The 25,963-nt window shown below is 33.4% G+C and overlaps 1 protein-coding gene and 2 pseudogenes across 3 annotated transcripts; 2 read left to right on the top strand and 1 right to left on the bottom strand.

Moving 5' to 3' along the window:
• Nucleotides 1–5,599: 5,599 nt before the first annotated feature.
• Nucleotides 5,600–11,670, bottom strand: LOC121253130 (protein trichome birefringence-like 14). Of its 2 annotated transcripts, XM_041153062.1 has the most exons (5): nt 11,409–11,669; nt 9,129–9,413; nt 8,122–8,316; nt 6,819–7,014; nt 5,600–6,493 (listed from the first exon to the last, which is right to left on the bottom strand). In XM_041153062.1, the coding sequence occupies exons 2-5, from the start codon at nt 9,283–9,285 to the stop codon at nt 5,665–5,667; spliced, it is 1,377 nt and encodes a 458-aa protein (XP_041008996.1). In that variant the 5' UTR covers nt 9,286–9,413; nt 11,409–11,669; the 3' UTR covers nt 5,600–5,664. The 2 variants fall into 2 exon arrangements, with proteins under 2 accessions (XP_041008996.1, XP_041008997.1); XM_041153063.1 differs by lacking the exon at nt 9,129–9,413 and having other exon boundaries at nt 11,409–11,670.
• A 4,536-nt stretch (nt 11,671–16,206) lies between these two features.
• Nucleotides 16,207–23,061, top strand: LOC121251962 (annotated as a pseudogene). Its single transcript, XR_005938147.1, has 9 exons — nt 16,207–16,552; nt 17,377–18,508; nt 18,589–18,738; nt 20,275–20,545; nt 20,765–20,875; nt 20,957–21,131; nt 21,833–22,106; nt 22,242–22,436; nt 22,532–23,061. The product of XR_005938147.1 is annotated as a probable methyltransferase PMT26 (transcript).
• A 1,396-nt stretch (nt 23,062–24,457) lies between these two features.
• On the top strand, nt 24,458–25,188 carry LOC121252907 (annotated as a pseudogene).
• The last annotated feature ends 775 nt before the right edge of the window (nt 25,189–25,963 follow it).

The raw sequence follows: 25,963 nt of genomic DNA, 5'->3' as shown, positions 1-25,963 counted from the left end.
CATGCTAGTTTCGATTGTATCAGCTATCTATATACTTGGTTTTGCATTTTGCTATGTTTTGAAAATTGTCAAAAATTCAAAATTCATGGCCTTGTGGTCAAATCTTCCTTGTAGGATGCATATATAGTCATTAAAATAAAATGGGACGTCAAATACCCACTTGATTTTTACAAAAAATAAAATAAAATTGTCACTCCCCTGTAGGGAAGGGGCTGGTGGAGGGGGCGAACCCTTGATTCCTTCCATCACCCACCCCCATTGAACAGATTGATGGTAGCTTGGTGTGAGCATTGAGCCACCCCTGAGGCTGTGGAGACCAAGACTACTAGATTCAACGTTAATAAACTTCCTTGAGTTGGGGTATTATATATCTACTTTTCTCTTGTATATTTGTCCACTCCTGAGTCTTGACCCAAGATGGCAAGCTTAATTACCTTAACTACTCACTCATCTTTACCTTAAGCTCGGCTTGTTGCCAAAGTGTAAGACGCATTATAAGTCATAACCTGATCAGTACGAGAGAGATTAGAGTGTTGGGAAACTGATATTTGGGAGATCGTGTAAGAAGATCGAAAGGCCACTTGTACAAGAATCTAATTTAAAGAGAGATCACAATTAAACACAACATACAAACTCTTACAAAAATTTAATGTTGTCCCTAACATTCACATATTTTATAAGCGTGCTTGATCGATCCCACCCCAGGCGACCCACCCCCCAACGATTGACTATTATTTAAAAACGGTAAACAATAGTACTGCAAACTATCTAAATATATAAAGTAATCTTTCATACAATCGTGGAATGCGTAAATACCGTATAATTATTTTGAAAAAAATAAAATATACTATTAAAAAATTATTATTTTTTCATGTAGATATAATATTTATTCACTTTTTTTAAAAAAATTACATGACACGTCCACATAAATATCATTTCTCAAATATATAATGTCATCTTGACCAAATGATACATAAAATCAATAAAATATATATATATATATATATATATATTAAAAAAAAAACATGTTTTTCTAAAACATTCACACTTTGCGAAGGAGGACGTTCTTTCTCCGCGAATTCGACATTGATCATGAGGAAAATCCAAAGCAGGTATGTAGAGAGAGAGAGAGAGAGAGAGAGAGAGAGAGTTCACATCTGACGCCATACCCAATTAATTCGTGAGTTATTTGCAGACTTTTGATCTGAAACTAAGATCAAAAGTTTACATATATAAATAATATATATCATTGTATGGCTAATTCTCATCCATCCGATCTTTTGCAAAAGGTGTCCCCACACGTTTTCTTGCTTGTATTCACCATTCCCTGAAAGTTATGTATGTCTGTTTCTGTATGTTTGGCTCTCTCTCTCTCTCTTTCTCTCTCTCTCTCTCTCTCACACACACACACACACTTTGTCTGGTGAAAACGCAGCATTTTTAAGGTGTTTCGTTGTGATCACAGCTACTAGTTACACCAACAACATGGCTTGTGGCAACTAGAACAAGAACAGGAACACCAACAACATAATACTGCACGTGTATATATATATATATATATATATATATATATATATATATTCGTTCTTTGGGAAGTGTACGTAAACAAAAACATGTATATATACAGAAGCATACATATACCAACATGACAACTAACCTGCCTGAACTGACAATTAAAAACAAATAAGGTCAAAGACTCAAAAGCCCCAACACAGCATATAGATCGGGATTCTGAAAGCAGACAGAACTTCGAGTTTTAATCTACAACATGATATTTTACATGACATTAAAGCCTCCAAATCTCCACGAGTAGTGCAGTATTCCTACTCATCTGATCGTTGCCTCAGATCCGGGCCTCTAAACTCTAACTTGAATTGTTTGTACCCATCATGGAAAGGTTATTGAGCACAGATTAAAAGATCATGATCATGTTGATGGATGCTTTGGCATAGTGATCTTCTTGATCAACTTCTGGACAATGCATGAGAAGATCCGACGCTGGATGCTTCCTCTCTTCGGGGGAACAGCACGACTAATATACTTCTTTGATTTCATCTTTGGCTCTTGAATTTGGAAATTGATGCTGGCCACTCTTCTTTGGTCCATCTTCATCATCATCAAGATCCAAGCTGTGTGTTAGTGTATGAGAGACACAGAGAGAGAGAGAGAGAGAGAGAGAGAGAAGTTGGCCATTGTAGAGCAAATATCTCTCATATATATAGGAAAAGACCTCAGACAGTAGAGAAAAAATGGACTAATAAAAATGTCAAAATGTGTAATTAGTTGTTTGTCAATTTCCCTATGGAGGATCAGGGGACCATACAGTAGGAGAAGTACGAGGAAATTGCATCTTTAAGGTATCTAGGTAGCTATCTAGGTATCTAGGTTGTTAAATATTTGACAACCTCAAAATCATTTAGAACATCTCACTAATCCTCTAATTTTATAGTGCTGCAAGGTGAGATCATGTGAATAGATTGATAAAAATATAATATATATATATTAAAATTCTTTGAAAAATTAGCCATTTCATATCTTCCACTTTAATTAATAACATGGGCAAGAAGACATGAGTAGCCAATATAATTTAACATGGAGAAGAAGACATACATAGCCTGAGATGTTGTGCCCACAGCCACCTTTTTCAACGCCAAATTAATTAGATTGCCTTTAAAGCGCGCACACAGCCACCTTCTGGAAGTAAACACTAAACAGAACCGACTTCATCAATATCCTTGATTCCTTTGGGAAATTAAAATTCCTTTTTCAAGTAATTTTCAAACCACCCCCCCCCCCCCCCCCCCCCCCCCCCCCCCCCCCCCCCCCCCGGCACCCAGGTAAAAAGCAACCAATTCATTCTCCTTTCTTCATCATGAGAGGTCCAGCACGAGATAGATGTCAAACACTGCTGAAAAGACCCCAAAAATAACTAAAAGTCCACCGGACGTTGAGTCAGGCTGACAGGCCAAGTAGAACAAAAATTGTCATAGCTAGTAATGAGAATAAAAAAAACAGAACAGTCAATTCAGACTATACCTCTTAAAATAGGTTCAACACAAATTCATTGAAGTTGGAAGTCCATTCCTAAATCAACCAGGCAAAGTAAATGAACTTAAGTGATTGTCAAATAGGAATATATATATATATATATATATATATATATATATATATGAAATGTTAATGTTAAATACAGTCGAACACGATACACAAGTCTGCGTAATTTTTTTTAAAAAAATAATACCCAAATATATAATAATGAAGCGAGTTTTTTTTTTTATAATTATATATATATATATGTTTTGTATTTTTTCAAATAAATTATACGAGATTTGTTCACTTTAAAATTGTATAGATAATTTTATCTACTCGAACTTGTAAAATATATCCCTCTTTATTACACGAACTTACGTATAAGGTACCCTTCAGAGGATACCTCTAAAAATTTTCACTTGGTGTGAACTCTCCTTAATTTTGCAGTGGGGGCAGTAGCTCTCTCAAACCCAACCCAAAATTTGTGGACAAAATTGAACTGAAACGTCACTGTCTCCTCAGCTGATGTTTTGACAACGAAAATTTCTGGGAGACAGGAGAAATGACGATGTAAATGTGCAGAAATAGTTCATGACTTGCCCCATAACGAATCCTTGAATTTCAAGAGGATTTCCCCAAATACTTATAACTTGAGCGTCTCCACCACCACCTCTACCATACGTCAAATTAACGATCAAGATTCGAGACAACCAAAAACAATAATATATATATATATATATATCTACTCTATTATAATAAGTGATTATCTAACTGTGAATAATAATTTTTGTTATTTTTTCGTTAACTTTTCTTTTTTCCGTTAAGTTTTGTTTTACCAAAAGGCCCTTAAAACTCTTGATCATTTGAGGTGTAGCTCCTTTGTAGAATTTAGTGAATGATCATGTTTTACCAAAAAGTCCTAAGACCCTTAACCATTTGACATGTAGCTCTCTCGTAGAATTTAATGAATGATCATATTTTACTAAAAGGTCCTTAATATTAAATTAATAATATTTTATTATTATATATAGAGTAAATAAATAATCTAATATGGACGTAGAGTAATGCTCATACTTTCTTAAAATTTAGATTTTTTTTAATCTTATTTTTTGTCTTTCTTTAACTTTGTATTTTCTTTTCTCAAATAAATAAGTTATTCATTTTTTATTTTTTTTATTTAAATCATTATATCAAGTGCATCCGTAACTCACGCATTCATATACATATATATGGAAAAATCTAATTATAAGCGATTATGCGCACTAATACGCGCACTCATTCAATATGATTGGTCAGAAAGTAGATTTTATTGAAAATAATGCTAATTTAAATTTAGAATATAAAAGTAATAATATTTGTATGCAGATTGGTATGCAAACTTGCTATCGCGTTAACAAGAAAAATACAACTTGTACAGATTTTTGCATAATTTAATGCTGATTGATAAGTTCTATATACACGTACGTACCCAAAAGTCTAACGCATGCAATCTATAAGATCCGTTCACATTAGCCTTTTTAGTTTTTTCTGCGGAAAAAGGAAAGGGAAAAGAGAACTGACCAATCAGCATTAAATTATGCAAAAATCTGTACAAGTTGTATTTTTCTTGTTAACGCGTATAGCTCTTGTTATCAACTGAAGTACTGATTAACCAACGCAATGCAGGGCAGAAAACATTATTCCTTATTTGCACATATATATATATATATAATACAAGTAATAGTTGAGATAATTATGAAAAATAAATAATATATATTGAGGACAATAATCAAATCTTTTTTTTTTTTTTAATTTTAGTTTATTATTATCTTGGTGTGGTTTTTTTGTAGAGAAATTCGTGAATTCTTCTCCGGTCCAAACTGTTGATGAAATGGTAGAGATATTCTCAAGTATTCTATGAATAATGTAAAAAAGTAAGTAAAAAATAATAATAAAATAATAAATAATAGTAAAATATTCTCAGTACCAAACTGAAAAGTTTGCTTTCAAGTGTGGAAAGAGTTAAGAAACAGTAAAAATATAGAAAATGATAGAACAAAAATAGTTTGTATAGCTTGGGTACAAAAAAAGTTCTCTTCTCCTAGAAGATAACAGAGAGTTGAAAACATTTTGCAACAAAACAAAAGCAAATATTGAAAGCAAACTTGTCTTCTATAAATTCAAAACGAAAATAACTTGTTTACTCCTTCCAAAATACCTTATATATATAAATATATATATATATATATAATATATATATATATATAATATATATATATATATTAGAAAATATCATGTCAATAAATATTAGACAATTAGAAATTTAAAAAATCCAAAACACTATTATTTCCTCTATATCATTTCTGTCTTCTTCTTCTTCTTTTTTTTTTTTTTTTTTTTTTTTTTTTTCCTTCTGATATGCATAATTTGTTACCATTAGTAATCGAGGAATACCACATTTAAAAAACTCCACATTAGATTATAATTTTATAATTAAGTCTATAAATATATATCTATATATTTGAAAAATATTGGACAGGGACTATGTGCTTAACTACTCTGAGACCAGTAAGAAAGCTAATTGCCATTAAAGAAGTATAATTATATAAGAGAAAAATGGCCATATCAGACCCTAAAGAATAGCAAATTCAATCGCTATATCTGTGCAATGAGGAGCTCATTCCATGTGTCTGGAATACCGGGTAGGCACCAATGTAAGCAATCGTTTACACCAGTAGTTCCTCTAATGCTGTAGTGGGACATGTGACCCTCATCTCTCAGTTGAGAAATTGCAGTTATATCCAAAATCTTTACTCTTGTGCCCTTTACAGCACCCTCAACAACAGGATCACTTGACTCATCCTGCACAACTTCACTTCCACCTGACAATGGAATGGTATTATCACAGGTTCCCCCAGTGTTCCAATCCCCATTAACGAAGTGCCTAGGTGAGATAGTCCTAAAGAAAACCTTAAGATGGGGATGTGAGGGAAGTTGTGAATCAACCCATCTGACAATACTATAAATTGTAAAATTCTTGGCATTCCTAATTTCAGCAAGTTTCTTGTCTTCATTCCGCTTTCCATCTACGTGCATCACCCAACGATTTGCATTGAGCTTACCCCTGTTCCAGTGGTGTCCTGTGTTTAGAACCAACACATCAAACTGATTGAGGAACCGTCTCATGAAAGCTGGAGGACGGTCCAGATGCATAGCCACATCGGTGGTTCGGTCTGAGATATTTAGTGGCACTAAATCACTCAGACTTGCTGACCAGTAGTATAAGATGGTAGTATTGGTTTTTGGGAACCGATAAGCCCAGCCATCGGGACGAATGGCTCCGCGAGCTTTGACAAGACCATACTTTTTGCCCACATTTTCAACTTCTGGGCTCTCTTCCCCACCACTTGCCATACACATTAAAGACTGGAACTGCTGCCGCCCCAATGAATCTCCTATAAATGCAATTGTTTTGTCCTGCATTCTGGAAGTTGCAGTCATACTTTAGACCATCGACATAAAGTCATAAACAAACACCTCGCCTGGTGTATATAACCATAGCATTAACTTTCAAACTCAAGACTGAACCATGTGAACAGATATTGATTCAATGATTATTAGCGTAAATGTTCATTGATAACTCAAAAAACTTCTACCTGAAGTCTATGGTTAAAAAAATAACCCAAGTGGGAGGCCAACAGAAAATTAAAAGTTAACTACATTGTACATGCTTGATTACAGTCAAGTAAGCTCTGCAATCAAGTCACGATACTTTGTAAAAATAAGAATAACAGAAGAAAGACACCCACCTTTCTAAGAATGTGAGCCGCTCAAACTCTGGCATTTCACAATTTTCAGGCTGCCACCGATATCCCTCAAAAGAAAAATCTTCTCTTTGTGTTAGTCTACATGCCCACATTCCTGATAACCACTGTTTACATCCGAATCCTGAATACAATGGCCTCCGGCTGTCAGCAACCCATCTACCCTTAGCATAATTGCAGACTGCAGAAGAAAAAAAGAGGACAAACTTAGTTTAGATTTGAAGAGTGAGCAAATTACCTTTGGATTGTGCATCAATTACATCTGGTTTGACCCTTTTAACAATTTTTGGCAGCAGAAAAGTGTGAAGCAAGAATTTAAAAGGGCCTTATATTTTTGCTAAACTCCACAGAATAACTTCACAGACAAACTGCATAAATATCCAAACAATGTTAACCCCATAAACTTAAATTAATTTTTTACTTTCAGCATAACTTCTCTTAAATTGATGGTACTGTCCTCCTCCAAAGCAATTCCACCCTTCATGATAATAAAACCTTTTTTTCTGAACAGAAGTTCCTTAAATATTAAAAATAAATTCAGATATAAAAAATCATAAGTTCCTCAAAATCAATTATTACATTTCAAGTGTATGATTAATGCATTTCGATGAAATCAACATAAGAGACAACGCAAATCTTTGATGTTTATCCAAGATGGTGATCACAAGAAATCTACCAGTAAGCATGTGTAAAAAAGCTAGAGGACCTAATATATGCTTCATTTACCTCTTGTAAGCCATATAAACTCAACAACAAACAATTGAGAAGAACATGTGAAAAAAGGCAGTGTAAAACTACGAGTAAAAGTAAGATTGAAAGACTGTTGCACAGACTGGCTAGTTCTTCTCATCACCTTCCGAGAATTATAGAATCAAATTTTAAAAAAGAAAATAATATGTGAAAATATGCCATGCCATTCAAAATGTCACAATCACTTACTTGAAGATGATTGTGAGCCAAGGGAATAGCTACCCCTTCCAAACTAACCAAAAAGACCATCAAAAGAATTGAGAGTTGATGCCATGAACAAGTACTAATAACACAGGGCAGTGACTCTTTGAAAGACTTCAAAATGAACCTTTACTGAATAGTTATTCATTAATACTTGGCATTCCCATATCAAAAAAAAAACTTGGAATTCTATTTTATCTGTGTCACGAAGAAGAAACAGCTTGGAATTCCAATGAAGCTGAGTCATCAAGATGAAACAGCTAATCTAATCACAAGGGCAGCATTGATATAAAATGTCAAAGAACCATGCTTATATTCAGTATGAAAATAACCGTACATTTAGTCTGAGAGGAGGATGTACTGTCTATCATTTCAGGAGTGCCTGCGGATATAGCATCCACTGGTGTAGTACCAAAGTTTTTTTCTTCTCCTTTAGCTGCTGCTGTAATGATCACCTGTGAACTATTTTCCCCAATTTTCTCCATTGCATTCCAGGATACTGCAGACTCATTTCGGGTGTCCGAATGAAACTCTAAGCCACAATAGAAAATTCATCAGCTGACTGAAAACATAAAAGTAAGTTAAAAACATAATAAGGCTCACAAGATAGCTCGCATATTAAACACATCACCAGTCAAGAGTCAAATCAAAGTTTTTACCCTAGTGGCCAAGCTGAGCACACACAACCCAGTCACTTAGTGGACATGTTTCTCTAAACACACTGCTATCCAAGGACCAACGTACTTTCAAATCATCAAGTTAATGGAACCTAACCATGTATCACGAAATGGTGTCAGAGATTGTGTATTGGGTAAGGGAGAAACTTAATTCCTTCCAGGATATCAAAACATTCTTGCTTAAAAGAGATTTAGTTAAGACTTTGGGGTTATTCTGATGTGATATTTAATGCTAGCTAACTAATTTGGTTCACCTTGTTCAAGGCTTGATGTAATCTAGTGTAGGCTTGTGTTGGACTCCCCTTGGTTGGATGGCAAGATTCATTTGATATTTGTACTTGGGATTTCTCATATTCAATAAATTCTTTTTTATCCAAAAAAAACTACTTAAAGAAAGCCTAGAAATCCTTGATCCATACTACATGGTCAATACATGAGGCCTTATTTACCAACTCAGTTTAAACTAGTAGCCAAGCTGAGCATACACGACCCAACACACATGCACCACTGAAATCTTTTAGTGCTGATTTTCAGAGCATAAGATTTGTGTTCTCTTTATCGGGTCTTGTACCTACATTTCTTGGTACACTCCATGCACCCCTTTCCTTTTTAAATAATAACATTTTAAATAACAGAAGAAATTCTATTGACAAGCAAAATAACAAACCTGATGAAGGTATTATATAACGCTCCTGGGCTGACGGTAGAGTATTAGAAAAAGGATTTTTTTCCCAAGCCCAAAGTGCTATGGTTGTTACAATGAGTACAGCCAAAGTGAGAGAAAGATTTCTCCCCCTCAATCTATAATTATTTCCTCCTTTCATCTCTGCTAATATGCTAAAATTACAGATCCCTTGGGCAGACCTTGATTCTTCTTCGGATTTTTCTATGCAGGTTGTATTCAGTAATTGTCCATCATATACTCAGAAGCAATAATTATTGGGGGCTTCATCTGCATGAGATAAACCAATAAATAAATAAAAGATCAAAGGACTTTACACAGAAATAAAAAACAGGAAAGCAAGTAACTTTAAATGGGACTTATTGAGCAGCTTTTTTAATGGGACTTCTTAAGCAGCTTAATGCACTCACATATATATTATGCCCTCACTGATATGCAACACTGTATAAAAAAAATTATTTAATAAAAAGAAAAGAAATTCTTTTCTCATGACCAAGAACATGGTTTTCCAGGAGAAACCACTCACACTAAGAATTTGAACTCTTAAGTGTAAGGTTAAAATTGTGGACGCCTATCTAACACCTAGCACACTGCCTTGCATGGAAGCCATTATTATTGGTGTCAAAAGAAAAAGCTGTTCTTGATGGAAGTCACAAGTCATGCTTTACTTATTGACCTATCTATGTTGCATGAAATCTTCAAAGCAGGTGAACTATTACTACCAAAAATATAGACCAAAAGAACATGAACTCTGGAAAATGACTTCTTATCGTTTTCTATAATAGTGGATTATTTTTATCAAGGCAGAGTGTGCATTATATTGTATTGAAGGCAAGTTCAACTTCTTTGAGAGTTTGAGGCTCTGAGAAATATACAATTGACATAAACAAGAATATAGTGGATAATCTTAAAACAAGACATGTTCCATGATAAACAGAATTATTGTAACTGAATGTTAAAAACCTCCTTTCGTGACACCTCTCTTCTGCAATCCCATCAAGACCACACAGATCATTCAATAACATCTTTTCCAATTCTTGATACAACCAAAATCCTCCTCACCAATTTTTTCATATCTTTATTCAAGGCCTGCAACTTACTTCCAATACGAAATAATGGGATTTGTGGTAGCTATAGGACGCCACCACTATTTCACTTTCCCGACAAAGCCCTCAACTTTAGCCACATGTTTTCATATTTAAAATACATCTGTGTCTAGCGACTCCATCAATCAAGTGTCAAGGGAAAATGATCTGATAGAAATCTAGGGAGCGTCCTCTGGATATCACCTTCTTGGGGTTGAGTGGGTGATGCCCCAACCAATGGTGGAGTTAATGGCGGTTTGGGAAGGTAAACCAGGAGCAATTGGTGAGAAGATGTATGCACAATGGGTCCATTGTGCTTAGTGCGGAGTATATGGAATCAACACAATGTTCATATTTTGAAGGCCGCTATAGAATATTACCGGAGTTAAAAACCTTTACGCTCAAATCATTGTATGAGTGGTCATCTGTCCGCAACAATTTTAGCTTTTCTTCTTTTGTAGATTTTCTGAATTCCTATACTCATTCCCCTCCGAGGCGTTCTATACTCTCGGTATACTTGGGCAGTGTTCCTTGTGTTTTTTAGTAAGATTTAGTGATGTTATTTAAAAAAGTTCATCTTCTTCTCTAAACCATAATATCAATATTAATAATATCTTTAGATTTCAATGGGCTTAATATTCAGGAATTTCTTGTATTTATTTCTTCTTATCTCTAACTAGGTGCTTATGTACTCAGGCTTCGCCTAGTCTTTTATTCATATCAATAAAATTCGTACATATCAAAATAATTATAATAATAATAATAAGAGCACCCATCACGGTGAAAATAATCTGAGTGTTCCCAAGAAAGGAACCAGTATACCCCAAAATAGTTTTGGACTAGAAACCAATTCCAGAATGCATCAGATTATGCAATATCTTCTATAGAATTAAGGATGTGAACCCAATTGGACCCGCCAAAAAAATGAAAATGTACAGTATAATTCAGCTAGGATTCTTAAGAACCAATCCAATAATTCTTTTCTAAAGTTGTCATAAAATGTACGAATGCATTCATCGCGGGAGAAGCCCAATTATACAGTGTTCCGCCACTTCAATATGTTTGAACACTAAATCATTTATTAGGATCCTCAAAAACGCATAGAGATTGAATAACTAAAGAGGAGAAAAGGCAAAGAAAGGGAAATGAGATTAAAAGGGAACACAACAAGAATAAAGACCTGTAATTTCCAAGCCTCTTGTGGGTTCTGTCTTGCATGATGCAACCTGTGATGGTTGCAGCTGAACCCTTTTCACGATCTCAGATCCAAAGCTTACGGATAGAGAGAAAGTGAAAGAGAAACATAGCTCGTTTCGGAACTTGAAAATGAGAGAGAGAGAGAGAGAGAGAGAGATGGTGCTTTGCTTTCGTTCGAGTGCGCAACACCTTCACGGCTAACCGGTGATTCTTTCAGCTAATTATCTAGTGACCTTAAAATTTAGAATTTTAGGAGAAAAAATGACAAAAATGAGAACTTGTTTCATATTTGAAAAACTCTACTCATCAATCTCACGTACTACACATTATTTTTATTTATTTTTTATTAAATATGTGGTGTATATATAATGAGTAGAAGAATTTAATTAATTTAATAAAAATAAAACCAACAAATATTAAATAAATTAAATAAAAAAAATAATGTGTGAAGATGATTAACAATAAATCTCTTTATATTTTAGACCAAAAGAAGTATTTTAGAAAAAAAAAAATGAGAAATGAGAAATGAGAATATGTTTTATGTTTTAGACCAAAAGAAGTATTTTTCACAAAATATGGTTCTCTTTTTAAACTAACTGAAAACTGAAAAGGCTGAAAGTGTTGTGACTTGTGAAGAGAATTATTAAAAAAAAAAAATTATAAATTTAGAAATAAATCAAACGGGAAATTTGTTTTCAATAATAAGAGAAAAACTTTATTTTCAAGCCGGTGTATAAATCATATTTAGTAAAACATTTACATGATAAAATTTAACTTAGAAGATAAATTTTAAAAATTTAATTTTTACAAATTAAATCTTACAGATAACCCAGATAAATTTGTAGGCCTCATTTATTTTTACAGATGAGATGAGTTGAGATGAAAGTTGAATAAAATATTATTAAAATATATTTTTTAATATTATTTTTATTTTAAGATTTGAAAATTTTTAATTATTTATTTTATTTTGTATGAGAATTTGAAAAAATTATAATAATTAAATGAAACGAGATAAAAATAATTATGAAAACAAGTAAAATCTTATTATTTAAATGATGTAAATAATATACTTTTCACGCATGCTTGAAAATCAAATAACTCATAATAAAATAGATATCACTTACCATTAGAGAATAAAACTTGTAAATTATAAGAAGAGTAGCATATAATAATGGTATTAATTATTATTATATATATAAGTATAAATAATACTTAAGTATTTATTATATAATTATAGTGAACTAAATTGAGCCGGTCCCTTTCATCAGATCTAATGTTCCCCTCACCCTTTTTTCAATGAGGAGGGTTACTATACAGCCCCATTTTTATTGTTGGATAGTATTTTTTTTTTATATTTTTTTAATATATTTAAATATATTTAAAAAATAAAAAAATATATTAATACATTTAAAATTACTTTTTTAATTATTAAATAAAAAAAAAAAATTTACCAACAATCAAATGAAACGGTGAAAGTAGGGAGGTAAAATAACTTTTTCCTTTTTGAATGCACTGTCTGTTTCATGAATAAAAGGATATTAAAAATCATACATTAAACAAAAATATAATAAAAAAATAAATGTTACAAATTATATTATATAGTAGTTGTGATGTGATTTTTTTTATTATTATTATTTCCTTTGAAAGGAGAGGTAGTTGGGAGGGAACTCACATGAGTTTCGATATGGGCATAATGTTGGTTCCACGTTCAACCCTGCCAGATGGCTTTGCTACGTCCTAAAGTTTGCGCGTTGCATTAAAATATACTGGATATTAAGAATTTTTCAAAATATTTTTTAATAATAATTAAATAATTTGTAAATAATAATAAAATAAGTTAAAGCCTAATTTGGATAATAAAAATATATCATGTCATGTTATCTCATTCCATCTTATCTTTATATCTGAAGGCCATAAACAAACTTTTCAATTTCAAAATTTTCATATAATCATTATCTAATTAATATAATTTTTCTAAACTTTAAAAAAAAGACATAAAAAAATTCATCTTTTTCAAATCTTAAAATAAAGAATTATATTAATTTTATAATATTTTGATTTAACTTTTTCTCTCTCATTTCTCAAAACTTTACAAAACATTTCAAGTCAAATAATTTTACTACTATTCATAAATTATTTCATTACTACTTATAGATCATGTCATTTTATTATCGAGACTTAAATTAAGATGATTTATTGAATTTTAAGAAACGAGAGGGAAAAATTCGAATAAAATATTATAAAATTAAAAAAATTATTTGAATATTATTTTTATTTTAAAAATTAAAAAATTTAAATTATTTTTTATGTATTATTTATAAGTTTAAAAAAATTATAATAATTATGTAATAATTAAAATAAAAAAATGGAAGATTTGAAATTAAAAATAGGTTATATATTTGAATGATATTTAAAAATAAAATATTTGAAAATGTGTAAAAACAGCTCTGTTCTTAAACGGATAAATAGTGAGCGGAGCATCATAACCGCATTGTCCTTTCAGTAGAAGAAAAAATTTCCTCAACCTCATCGGGACCTGATCCAGGCCAACGACTCTGATTAGAATCGTGAGATTGTGTGGAGCGGTAGGATTTTTTTTTTCCTATTGAAAAGGAAAATAAAAAATAATTTAAGAAAAATATCTTCTATTTTATGAAAATTATTTTTATTTTAATTCATATCATTTCATTAAATAAATATCTTATATATTAATATCAACGCGTAAATTTGCAATAAGATTACTATTTTTTTACAATTAGTAAAAATAACACCAATGTTTTAAAATGCAATATTTTTATAAAATAATATTATTTTTAAAATAATGTTACTCATAATCTTAATTTTTATCATCTTTTTATTATTTTATGATGTGATAATAAATTATTAAAAATTATTTATTATATTTTATTTATAAATTTATTATTTAATATTATTTTAATAAAAATAATAGGAGTTGAGATAATGAATAGATTTTTTTTTTATTTTTATAATATGTAAAATCATTTTTAAATCCGATAATCACGCTAATGGGACCCATGTAGTGTAGGAGGCGAGGCGGTGGGTGTGATTATAATTAATTCTCAAGGGTCTGTATTTAGTCGGTATTGCTTTGAATTCCGTGTCGTTCCACCGACATTCACTCAAATATTGCACTAATTGATTCAATATAACATAATAGAATAGAAGAAAAACTTTCCATTCCCAATGGCGTTGGATTCGGAATTGCTTATTGGGAAATGAATGCCTTCCTTCGTCACGGGACTCATGTCCATTCACCGACTGATTCTCAATATTACTTTATAAAAACATTTTATTTATTATTTTTTATATCGCACGTCAATATATAATTTATTATTTTATTTAAACACGCGAATAGAATTTTTCTTATTTTATTTTAAAGAAAATGTTAATTTGTTCCTTCCATCTGTTATGCACTTTTGAAACGCTTTTGTGCTTCGTGCCAAGCTTTTATAGAGTTTCACTGTTATAGAGAGTTGAAAATACACAAACCAAACACAACATACAAATTCAACAAAACTACATAGATCTAGAAAAACATAACATAATCATGATTGGCCATGGGTCTACTCGTCAGAGGAGGAAGAGAATGAGAAGAAAAATAAAGATACGTTTAAATGCTGAAATAATCTTAAATGATTTATGATTTTATGAATAATAGTAAAAAATTAGTTAATAACTTATAAATAATAATGAACTGTTTATGAATAATAGTGAAAGAATATGAGATTATTTCACTTATTAAACCCAATCTTAAAATTTTAGAGAGACAAAAAAATTTAAAATGAGTTTTGGATAATAAATTGAGGTAAAAGTTGAATAAAATATTATTAGAATATTATTTTTTAATATTATTATTATTTTAAAATTTATTAAATATAATTATTAATAATATTTTGTATAATAATTTAAAAAAATTATAAGAATTAGATACGATGAATTGAAATAAATTGAAAGACTTTTACATCCAAATCAGACCTAAAATTTTTAAAGAATAAAGGTCAATTTAGTCAAATCTCATAATCAATTTAACGCTCGAACGTGAACATGTGCAATATTGTGAAGAGTGTTGTTCAATACACTAGACATTTTTCATAATACTTTTTACAAAGAGTAACATTGCACCTACCGAAATTTTATTCTGAATGTGTGTCAAGCACATTTTAATTTTTAATTTTTTATATATTTTTTTAATCATCATAAATATTTTTAAAAAAATAAAAAAATTCACAATATTATTAAAAAATATTTTCTTAATCATTAAGTAAAAAAAAAAGAATTCGGAACATATTTTGGAACACTATTTTGATGAGTTTAACATTTCTGTTTTATGCATACACGATATAAAATAAAATATTTTTGTAAAATAATATTATTTTTATATGATATCTTATAATAATTTTTTTAAACACGATTGTGAAATATATTTTAAAAAATAAGAAAAATTTAATTGCAAACGATTCTGCGCATTAATACGTACACTCATTTAATATGATTGGTTAAAAAGTAAATTTTATTAAAAATAATATTAATTTAAATTTAAAATATAAAAGTAATAATATTAATATACAGATCGATATGTAAACTTATTTGTATATAATAAAATTTTAAAAAATATCGTGTTTATTATTTTCCTTTTGACTTTTGAGTGACATGTGACCAACTTTTAAGTAACTTCATTGAAAAAACATAATTATATAATTACTTTAAAAAAAAAAATCTGAGTAACGATCACTTGTTTTTGAAGTTTCCTGCCCCTCGAATTTGGGCTTCTTTTGTTGGCTGATACGTATCCCCACTGATTTCGCGGCGTACCCGTGATAGCTACCTTCTCTCACTGCGCTCTCCCAAGGCCGTCGCTCTCTCTCTCTCTCTCTCTCTCTGTAAATTCTTGGGAAATATTGTAAATGGGAATATTTTTTTAACGATTCAACACTGTATAGAATAGTTTGAATAGCAAGCAATTCAGATCCTCTGTCTATTTGCTGTTAAATATCGTCTGTTTTTTTCTCGAGCAACAACAATCAGTCTCTCCTCTCCAACGTTATGGAGGACTAGCCCCTGGCCCTGCAACCCTGCTCGGATCCATCTCCATTCTTTCCCCATAAGGTATCTCAAAATTTTAATTCGTTTACATAAAAACATTTCTTATCAGCTTCAACTCCGTCGGTTGCATGTCCTTTTTTTTTTTTTTTCCTGGGTGTATATTTGCGTACGCCCACCGCGTTTCTGTGTTTGTATCTAGCACACTCGCATTCGAGTTAAATCAATGCTGGGTTTCTTATTTTCGTTTTTTCTTTGTTGCTGATATATTATGCTATACGATTTTGAGGCAGATCTTATGCAAGTTTGTTGCTTTTGTTTGTTTCTTGTCGCATAGAGGTGATTCTCATGGCCGAGACATTTCAATCTCTTGTTTTATGCGATTTTTGGCTTAGATGCGGTGCAGATCTATTTAGGTTCTCACACATTAAGTCCACAGTGATTACTCTTTCCTTTTCTTAATCTGAATAAGCTGTGTGTTTCTAAAGTTCGGTTTTGGATGCCACTTTATGAACCTTATTGGCTGATCTCGGCGATTACTGTCGGAGAGTCGCACGGGCCACGTTGGTTGGAATTGAATTTTTCTAATGCATTAGCCTCGCCGCCTAATACCTTAAAATATTGGGGCCGGTTATTTAATTGGTGTTGATGGGTCCTTCTATTATGTTTCATGATTTCATCATTCCATGTTTGAATCTGTGAGAGAATTTAACAGTTTTTTGTAATTGCAGGTGCAATTTGGATATCTCCGTCGATTTAATGCTCATAAGTAGATAGATTGTGTGGTTAGTTGTATGCGTGATCTTTTTACTTATATGTCAATGCTGTTGGATCTGTTCGACTTTTTTTGAATGAAGTGACATAAGTTTAATTATGTTTCAATTTTCTAGGTGTTAAATTTTTCAGGAAGAATTGTGGTAAGAAATCATGGCGTTAGGGAAATATACTAGAGTAGACAACAGAAGATCCTCATCATCTTACTGCTCGACTGTGTCAATTGTTGTTTTCGTGGCACTTTGCTTGGTTGGGGTTTGGATGATGACATCATCATCTGTGGTTCCTGTTCAAAACGTGGATGTGCCTCAAGAGAATAAGAATGAGGCAAAGGAACAAGTGAGCGAGAGCAATGGTGGAGTTACTCGGCAGTTTGAGGATAATTCGGGTGATTTGCCAGACGATGCAACCAAAGGAGACAGTAATTTAAACTCTGAGAACCACTCTAAATCAGAAGAAACCCAAGATGAGAAACCTGATGAGAAGCCCGAGGAAAACCCTGAAGAGAAGCCCGTGGAAAATCCTGAAGAGAAGCCCGTGGAAAATCCTGAAGAAACGCCTGAGGAAAATCCTGAAGAGAAGCCTGAGGAAAAGCTTGAAGAGAAGCCCGAGGAGAAGCCTGAAGAGAAGTTCGAGGAGAATTCTGAAGAGAAGCTGGAGGAAAAGCCTGATGAAGGGCCCAATTCAGATGGTGGGGAGGCTAAAACAGATGGGGGTGAGAATGGTTCTGAGGGACAAGGTGGTTCTGAAGGGAGTTCCAGTGAGAAAAAATCAGAGAACCCAGAGGAAACAAAGGATGGAGAAAAGGCTGTTGGTCAGATAGATGAGAAGGTGGATCAAAGTGAGAAGAAGGAAACAGATGAAAACTCTGGTGAGAAGAAGGAAAATGGCCAGGCCCAAAACCAGAGTTCAAATAACGTATTTCCTTCTGGGGCTCAGTCAGAGCTCCTGAATGAAACTACCACTCAAAGTGGGGCTTGGTCAACTCAAGCGACAGAGTCAAAGAATGAGAAGGACATTCAAAAATCATCTACGCAACAGACTGGTTATAGTTGGAAACTTTGCAATGTCACTGCTGGGCCTGATTACATCCCATGCCTTGACAATTGGGAAGCAATAAAAAATCTTAGAAGTACCAAGCATTATGAACATCGAGAGAGGCATTGTCCTGAAAAAGCCCCCACATGCCTTGTTTCTCTCCCTGAAGGATATAGACGCCCAATTGAGTGGCCTACAAGCAGGGAAAAGGTATCAATAAAATAATGTGAAGTTCATTTGTAATTGGTGATTCTTCTTATTAGATGAACTGATAAAGTGCATTCCTGCAGATCTGGTACTATAATGTTCCTCACACCAAACTTGCACAAATCAAGGGGCATCAGAATTGGGTGAAAGTCTCTGGTGAATATCTTACGTTTCCTGGTGGTGGCACCCAATTTAAGCATGGTGCTCTTCATTACATTGACTTCATACAGGACGTAAGTCATTTGATACCTGTCATACTCCATTCTATCCCAAGTACCTTTCATGCTGTTCAATCTTGCTTCTTGAACTTTGTACAGTAATTGGTTGCATTACTGTGACCTTATTTAGTTGGTACTGTCCTTGCATTTTTTATTTCTTTCTTCTATCTTCTCAACCCTCTTATTTTAGAGGTGTAGATAGATGTGTATCCTACATGCATATCATCCATTATATTTTATCTAGATAAAAAGGTCTACTATATTCATCATGTGTCTTTTTTATCCTCAAAGTGTGTTATGCAAATGTTAGAGACTAAGGCGGCAGAGTACTTGATATTTTCATGGGAAGCTATAGATTGTTCCTCTTTTAATGGATCTAACATCTTGCCACCAATAAAAATTATGTGTGGGTGTGGGTGTGGGTGTGGGTGTTTGTGTGCTTTAATTATATAAATCGGGTACTTGATTACTTTAAAAAAAATATTAATTTGGTAGTATTCCTTTGGCTGTTGATTGGCACATATTGCTGTTTCCTTCTGGAATATCTTCATGATTCTCTAAGCTCAGTTCCGAAATCCTAGGTTGGAAAATTCACCTTTTAAACACGATTTAAGTGACCCGATGTCTGATGAACAATATTTATTGGCTCAAACTTGTGAGTGAGGGGAATTGATCTAGCATTGGGATGGCTTAATAGGCAAAATCATGTTCTGGAACCTAATTCTTATGAGTCGTTTTCAATAGCAGTTTCATCTGAGTAGGAGATTTGTTGCTAGAATTTTTATACAGGCCTCTCCGGCTCAAAGATGCAGCAGGCGATCAGCACTCTCTGAAATAATACCTAAAACAGAGTAAACGTATGATGCTTGAAAATGATTGCTTCTTATGGTTTAGACTCTGATTATCATCTGCAGTGCAACTGATTGTGGATCACAGATCATCAAGCTTTTAGTCTACTTTCTATATATACACGTTCCAGTCAGCACTGTTGTCCTGGTCTTCAATTGATTCGACCGGCCTATCTGGAATAATTTAGTATTGTAGTGTTAATTGGAAATTACGATAAGGCTGTTGGGGAAGGAGTATTAACTCCAATGCCAGGAAGAAAAGTGAATTCTTTTTTTTTTATTGGTAAAAAAGAATTTTATTGATGAGAATAATAGTCTTAGCCCAAGTACACGGTACATATATAAGAAAGGCACCTATGCTTGATAGAAAACCAAGACTAAGTTTTAAGTAATGTGGTACACAAGATTAATTTGGCAAGGAAATCATGGTTTATTTCCAAGTGTTGGAAATGACAATTTGGGAAAAGTAGTATAAGACAATCTATATTCTGTCTGTAAATATTCTCAATTAATTTTCAGCGTGAAAAATGTTCATATGTTTTTCTTCTTTGTATGATATTCATTTTGTTTTATCTTTTCCTTTGGAATGGGGGAGGGTCGGTTGAATGAAGTAGCTATTTCGTTTTGTAGGAACAATCGGGAAATTTTTTTTTTGTCAGCTTCAAACAAGTTTTGCTCAATTTAATTATCATGTTTTATGCAGTCTGTGCCTGATGTTGCCTGGGGGAAACGCTCCCGTGTGATATTGGATGTTGGATGTGGAGTTGCTAGCTTTGGAGGCTATCTCTTTGATAGAGATGTACTCACTATGTCATTTGCTCCGAAGGATGAGCATGAAGCCCAAGTGCAATTTGCACTTGAAAGGGGAATTCCTGCATTATCCGCTGTGATGGGCACAAAGAGACTTCCATTTCCCGGCCGTGTTTTTGATATTGTCCATTGTGCACGATGTAGAGTTCCATGGCACATAGAAGGTATTCCAATGTTTTAATTTGAGAGTGGTGATCAAATGAGCTCAACTCAAGCTTGGGATATTTGTTAATGGTGTTTTTGTGTTTTTTCACACTCTAAACTTGAATCTTGTTTAATTATACTTTTATGGTTTGGGGTCTTGAAACCAGTTGCTTTGATAATCTATGGGGGATCCACTTGATATGGTCCTTTGTAAGTTAACTTCTAATTACAATATGCAGGTGGTAAACTTCTTTTGGAGCTGAATCGTGTGTTGCGTCCTGGTGGTTTCTTTGTCTGGTCTGCTACTCCAATTTATCGGAAGACTTCTGAAGATGTTGAAATATGGAGTGGTAGGTTATTTCTGAATCCCCGACATAGCTTGACTTGATTGATGGAATCTAACTTGTCCATTTTTTGGGAAATTTTTGCAGCAATGAAGGATCTAACAAAAGCAATGTGCTGGGAACTAGTTTCGATCAACAAGGATACGGTAAATGAAGTAGGTGCAGCTACATTTAAGAAGCCTATTTCTAATGAGTGCTATGAGAAAAGATCACAAAGTGAGCCTCCTATCTGCCCAGAGTCTGACGATCCAAACGCAGCCTGGTAACCTTTCTCATTACCCGTGAAATGAAAATTATATCTGCTTTCCAAATGAAAATTTCTGTAATTTATTAGCATTCTTGAAAAGATTTTGAGATTGGTTTTGGGCTTTATGAAAGCGGGTAGAGATGTTTTATGAATACAAATTTTTGTAATGTAGTTTGCATTGGTGTATGTGAAAGTGGGAAGGTAGACTTGAAAAGTTGTATAGATAAAATCTTTGTGAGATGTGTTTTTTTTTTTTTTTTTTTTTTTTTTTTTTTTTTTTTTTTTTTTTCTTTAACCAAAACTTAGGCAAATGATTAGATGAATTTTGTATTTTGGAGAGACTTTTTTTGGTGTTTAAAAGATGTTTGGATTGAAGTTTATTTAAAAGAATTTACATTTTGTTTTTCCTGGAGGTTTATTTGCTAAAGATTTATGTTGGTTATAATAAAAGTGATTTGCTGTGGTTATGGCCGAATTCCCAGTTATTTGTTTTCAAGTGTGTGATGGAAATCCTGTGTGTTTCTGAGTATGTGCAAGAAGACAAATCTTTTGTGGATAAGGAAGCAACACAAACTGCTCCCCCCCCCCCCCTCTGGGCGCGCGAAAATCAAGAGTGATCTTATTTTTGCCAAAAGTATCTGTCTGATGCAAACCCAAACACTTCCATAATTTTCTAGCTGTGGCTAACCTAACCGTTGTCTGCTTGTTTGGCATAGGAACGTACCGTTGCAAGCATGCATGCACAAAGTACCTGTAGACACATCTGAGCGTGGGTCTCAATGGCCAGAGCAATGGCCCGCTAGGTTGGAAAAAACCACCGTACTGGTTGTTGAGCTCCCAGGTCGGAGTTTATGGTAAAGCTGCTCCTGATGATTTCACTGCAGACTATGAGCACTGGAAACGAGTAGTGACCAAGTCATATCTTACTGGGATGGGAGTTGACTGGTCAAATATTAGGAATGCCATGGACATGAGATCTGTGTATGGAGGGTAAGCAAAATGAATTTGCCTCTGGGTTGTGTAGCATGTAGTTCTTTTGATTGTTCGGATAGTCGTCTTAGCTAACTAGGTTATTTATTCTCTTTGCTTTTCTCATCTCCTTCTAACTTTTGGTTGTGCTTGCAGATTTGCTGCAGCCTTGAAAGATTTGAAGATTTGGGTCATGAATGTGGTCGCCATAGACTCCCCAGATACACTACCCATAATTTATGAACGAGGTCTATTCGGAATATATCATGACTGGTGTGAATCCTTTAGCACGTATCCTAGGTCCTATGATCTTCTCCATGCAGACCATCTGTTCTCCAAGGTTAAAAAGAGGTGTGCGCAATATTCTACTTCTCATTCTTCTCCATGAAATATAGTTCATTAGATTTGCTGTGATCTAATTTTGAAATGTTTTGCGAGTCTTACAGGTGCAATTTAGCCGGTGTAGTTGTGGAGGTTGATCGGATCCTCAGGCCAGAGGGGAAGCTTATTGTCCGTGACAATGTTGAGACCATTAATGAGCTGGAGAATATGCTGAAGTCTATGCAGTGGGAGGTCCGCTTAACCTACTCGAGGGACAACGAGGGATTGTTGTGTGTTCAGAAGTCCATGTGGCGACCTAACGAATTGGAGACACTCCAGTATGCAATTGCATAAGCATGATCCGATCACATCCTGAATCGCTATTGATCTTGAGACGGCAACTCCGATGAGATTCGATATTCTTTTTGTTCTGCTTGCTAATTGATATTCATTGTAAGTTGTAACTGTGCTTGTACCTTAGCCAATGTATCATGTTAGATAGGTCTCTCACTCTGAGTCTGTTATTTTTCATCATTTGTTTCCTTGTTTTGATGATCTCTATATATATATAGTAAGAGGTGGCTGTCGGGATTTCCACTCATGTAACATCATATTACTATACTAGTTATTGATGGAGAAATGAACATTCTTGCAAGAGTAAAGCGTAATGAGCCTAGATTTTGGTAGTTTATCATAGTCATGATATGTTGTGCTTGTGTGCTGCCTCGGTATTATCGATGTTTAGTCAATTGGCACAATCTTGGTAATTTATGAGCACTTCGAAATTTAGGGTCTGAGATAGGAAGTTTAAACTTCAAAGTGCAAATGATAATAAGAAACAAGTCACTGGTTTTAAAAGTCAAATTGACCAATGATCGAAGAAACAAAAAAGTTGCTCAGATTGGATATAATGGCATGCAGTTAAATTAGCTGCTCCACACAGAGGGCGAGTCCCTGGGGACAGCACTGAAAGTGAAAATCAACCAACACCTGTTTTCCTTTTTCCTTTTCACTTGCTCATCTTTATGCCCACCTCTCCATTTATCTTGGCCTATACAATTCTCAATATTCCTTCCTAAGCTAAGCTCACACCAATCTCACAAAGATATATATATATATATATATATAGAGAGAGAGAGAGAGAGAGAGAGAGAGGGAGAGAGATGTATATGTTTTCTGATCAAGTTTTGAGCATGTGCTATTTATTGCCTTTTTTGTTCTACGCGGCTCAGAATATTCAATTCTATATATTTCAAGTTCTAGATCGATCTAAACTGCATTAAGTTCTCAATAATAGTATTAAAGATTAAGGCTCCATTTGGTTCCTGAAGTGCATTGAGTGCAGTTTATCTTTAAACTGCTCTCAGCATCCAAACACACGGTTTATACCGTTTGAATCTAGTTCAAAATTGAGTTCATCGTGGGGCTCGGTAACGAACAAATATTAATTGCATATTTTTCATCTCTCTCATGGGGCCCACATGGCTGGTGCCATAATGTCATACTACTGCATACTTGTTTATTACTTCAGGCTGTAGTTTATTATTTTTGCATTCTGGCGCAGTGCGATTTGTACAAAAAGTTTGTCTTTTGCGCCGGCTGTGAGAATGAATGTTAGGGGAATAGTTGATTTCAATAGTGGGACCCATTCATTTTTACAATTTTCTATAAATATATCTAAATTTATCTTAACATTCAAAAACACCTAAACTCATCTCAAGTGGATCCCCACAAAACTCATTCAATCATCTCAACTCATTACTATTCATAAAAAAATCAACTCAACTCAACTCAACTCAGCTTAACATCCAAAAGCAACCTAAGGTCCTGTTTGGATAGTGAGATGAGATAAAATGGTTTTAGATGAAAATTAAAAATTAAATAAAATATTGTAAAATATTTTTTGTAATATTATTATTGTTTTAAAATTTAAAAAAGTTGATTTTTTTATTATATTTTGTATAGAAATTTAAAAAAATTGTAATGATAAGATGAGATGAAATAAAACTGTTTCTGTATCCAAACGAGGCTTAAACCTCTAAAGGAAATCAATGGAAGATGATGATGAAGAGAGTCATGGAAATGAACCCAACAGTGGTAGCCTAGAAAGCCCATGTTTAAAGAGCAGCACCAGATATAAATGGCGGCAACAACAACAACAAAGAACAAGATCGCTTTCTCCCCATAGCAAATGTAGGCAGAATCATGAAGAAAGTGATTCCGGCGAACGGAAAGATCTCAAAGGATGCAAAAGAGACACTCCAAGAATGTGTCTCCGAGCTCATTAGCTTTTGTTACCAAGTCTCCGACAAGTGCCAAAGAGAAAGGAGGAAGACAATCAATGGTGATGATATCATATGGGCCATCACAACCCTAGGGTCCAAGGACTACGTGAGCCCTCTAAAAACGTACTTCCAAAAGTTTAGAGAGATTGAAGGAGAGAGAGTTAACATTCCAAAGCAACAAATATCATCTGAGCAAAAGGCAAAACCAACAATATCAGCAAGAACAAAATTATATACAGTACGATAATTGTGTCTATTCTTCTACAACTTGTCTCATATCTCAGCCAATATCTTTCATGGCAGCCGATCGGCCTGCATTCGATCTCCTTAATTGCCGTTCTCCCCATATTCAATTCAAAGACAATTACAGCCACAAGACCACCAGATTGATTCATTGGTAGAGAGAGATAGAGAGAGAGAGAGATCAGTAATTATTGTCTTCTGTTGTTCTCTTATACAGTGCTTTAATTTCATTTTTTGCTAGGATTAATCATGTAATTTTGATACAACTAATTACTTGATGGTACATATATTGATTCTAATATTGTATTAATCATGTAATTTTCTTATACACATATCAACAATACTTCTTCTGATCGATCGGCATCGATCATTGGTTCACTAGACATGCATGCAGTACTTCATGATCATATTCCAACGTTCAATTTTAATTGTACCGTGATCAGCAATGAACATCATCACCATGTACTTACCGTACGTGTTATCATCAGTGCCATTTAACTTTTATTTTGCTTTCAATAATTGTGATTTTTCAGATGAAAAATTCTTTTTATCCACCACTATTCACCACCCCACACCCCCACCTTATGAAAAACACTCACATACCCTATAAAAAAATTATAAGTATGGAGTGTGAGAGTGAATAGTGATTGATGCATAATAAATCTATTTTCAGATAGATTAGCAGTTTAGCTTATTTCCGGATCTATCATATATGGCTCTAATTTTCTTTCCCTGTATTCCGATATCTTTAGCATCCACAAATTAATTAGAATTAATATTTTTCAGAAGCCTGACCCACCCTAAACCCTAGCTAGCTTAAAACTTAAGGCTTGGAGAATGAGACAAGATGAGATAAAAAAAAATTTGTAAATAGTAGTTAAATAGTTTAAGTTAAGATATTTTATTTTGTTTTGAGAAATGAGAGAGAAGAAGTTGAATAAAAATATTTTAAAATAATTAAAATATTGTTATAATATTATTTTTGTTTTTGAATTTGAAAATTTTGAATTGTTTTTGTGTTTTGTTTGG

This window comes from Juglans microcarpa x Juglans regia, chromosome 2S (genome assembly GCF_004785595.1).
Source record: "Juglans microcarpa x Juglans regia isolate MS1-56 chromosome 2S, Jm3101_v1.0, whole genome shotgun sequence".
Classification (NCBI taxonomy): domain Eukaryota; kingdom Viridiplantae; phylum Streptophyta; class Magnoliopsida; order Fagales; family Juglandaceae; genus Juglans; species Juglans microcarpa x Juglans regia.
The sequence above is the reverse complement of the archived record's forward strand: the minus strand, read 5'-3'. Positions and strand labels throughout refer to the sequence as shown.

Bases quoted from the DNA above. Each gene is read 5' to 3' on its own strand.
- LOC121253130 (XM_041153062.1), bottom strand. From the start codon at position 9,285: ATGAAAGGAGGAAATAATTATAGATTGAGGGGGAGAAATCTTTCTCTC. The intron at 8,317-9,128 runs GTTTGTTATTTT...ATTGTGGCTTAG, and splicing joins TTATATAATACCTTCATCAG to AGTTTCATTCGGACACCCGA. The intron at 7,015-8,121 runs GTACGGTTATTT...TTTCTTCTGCAG, and splicing joins ATCCTCCTCTCAGACTAAAT to TCTGCAATTATGCTAAGGGT.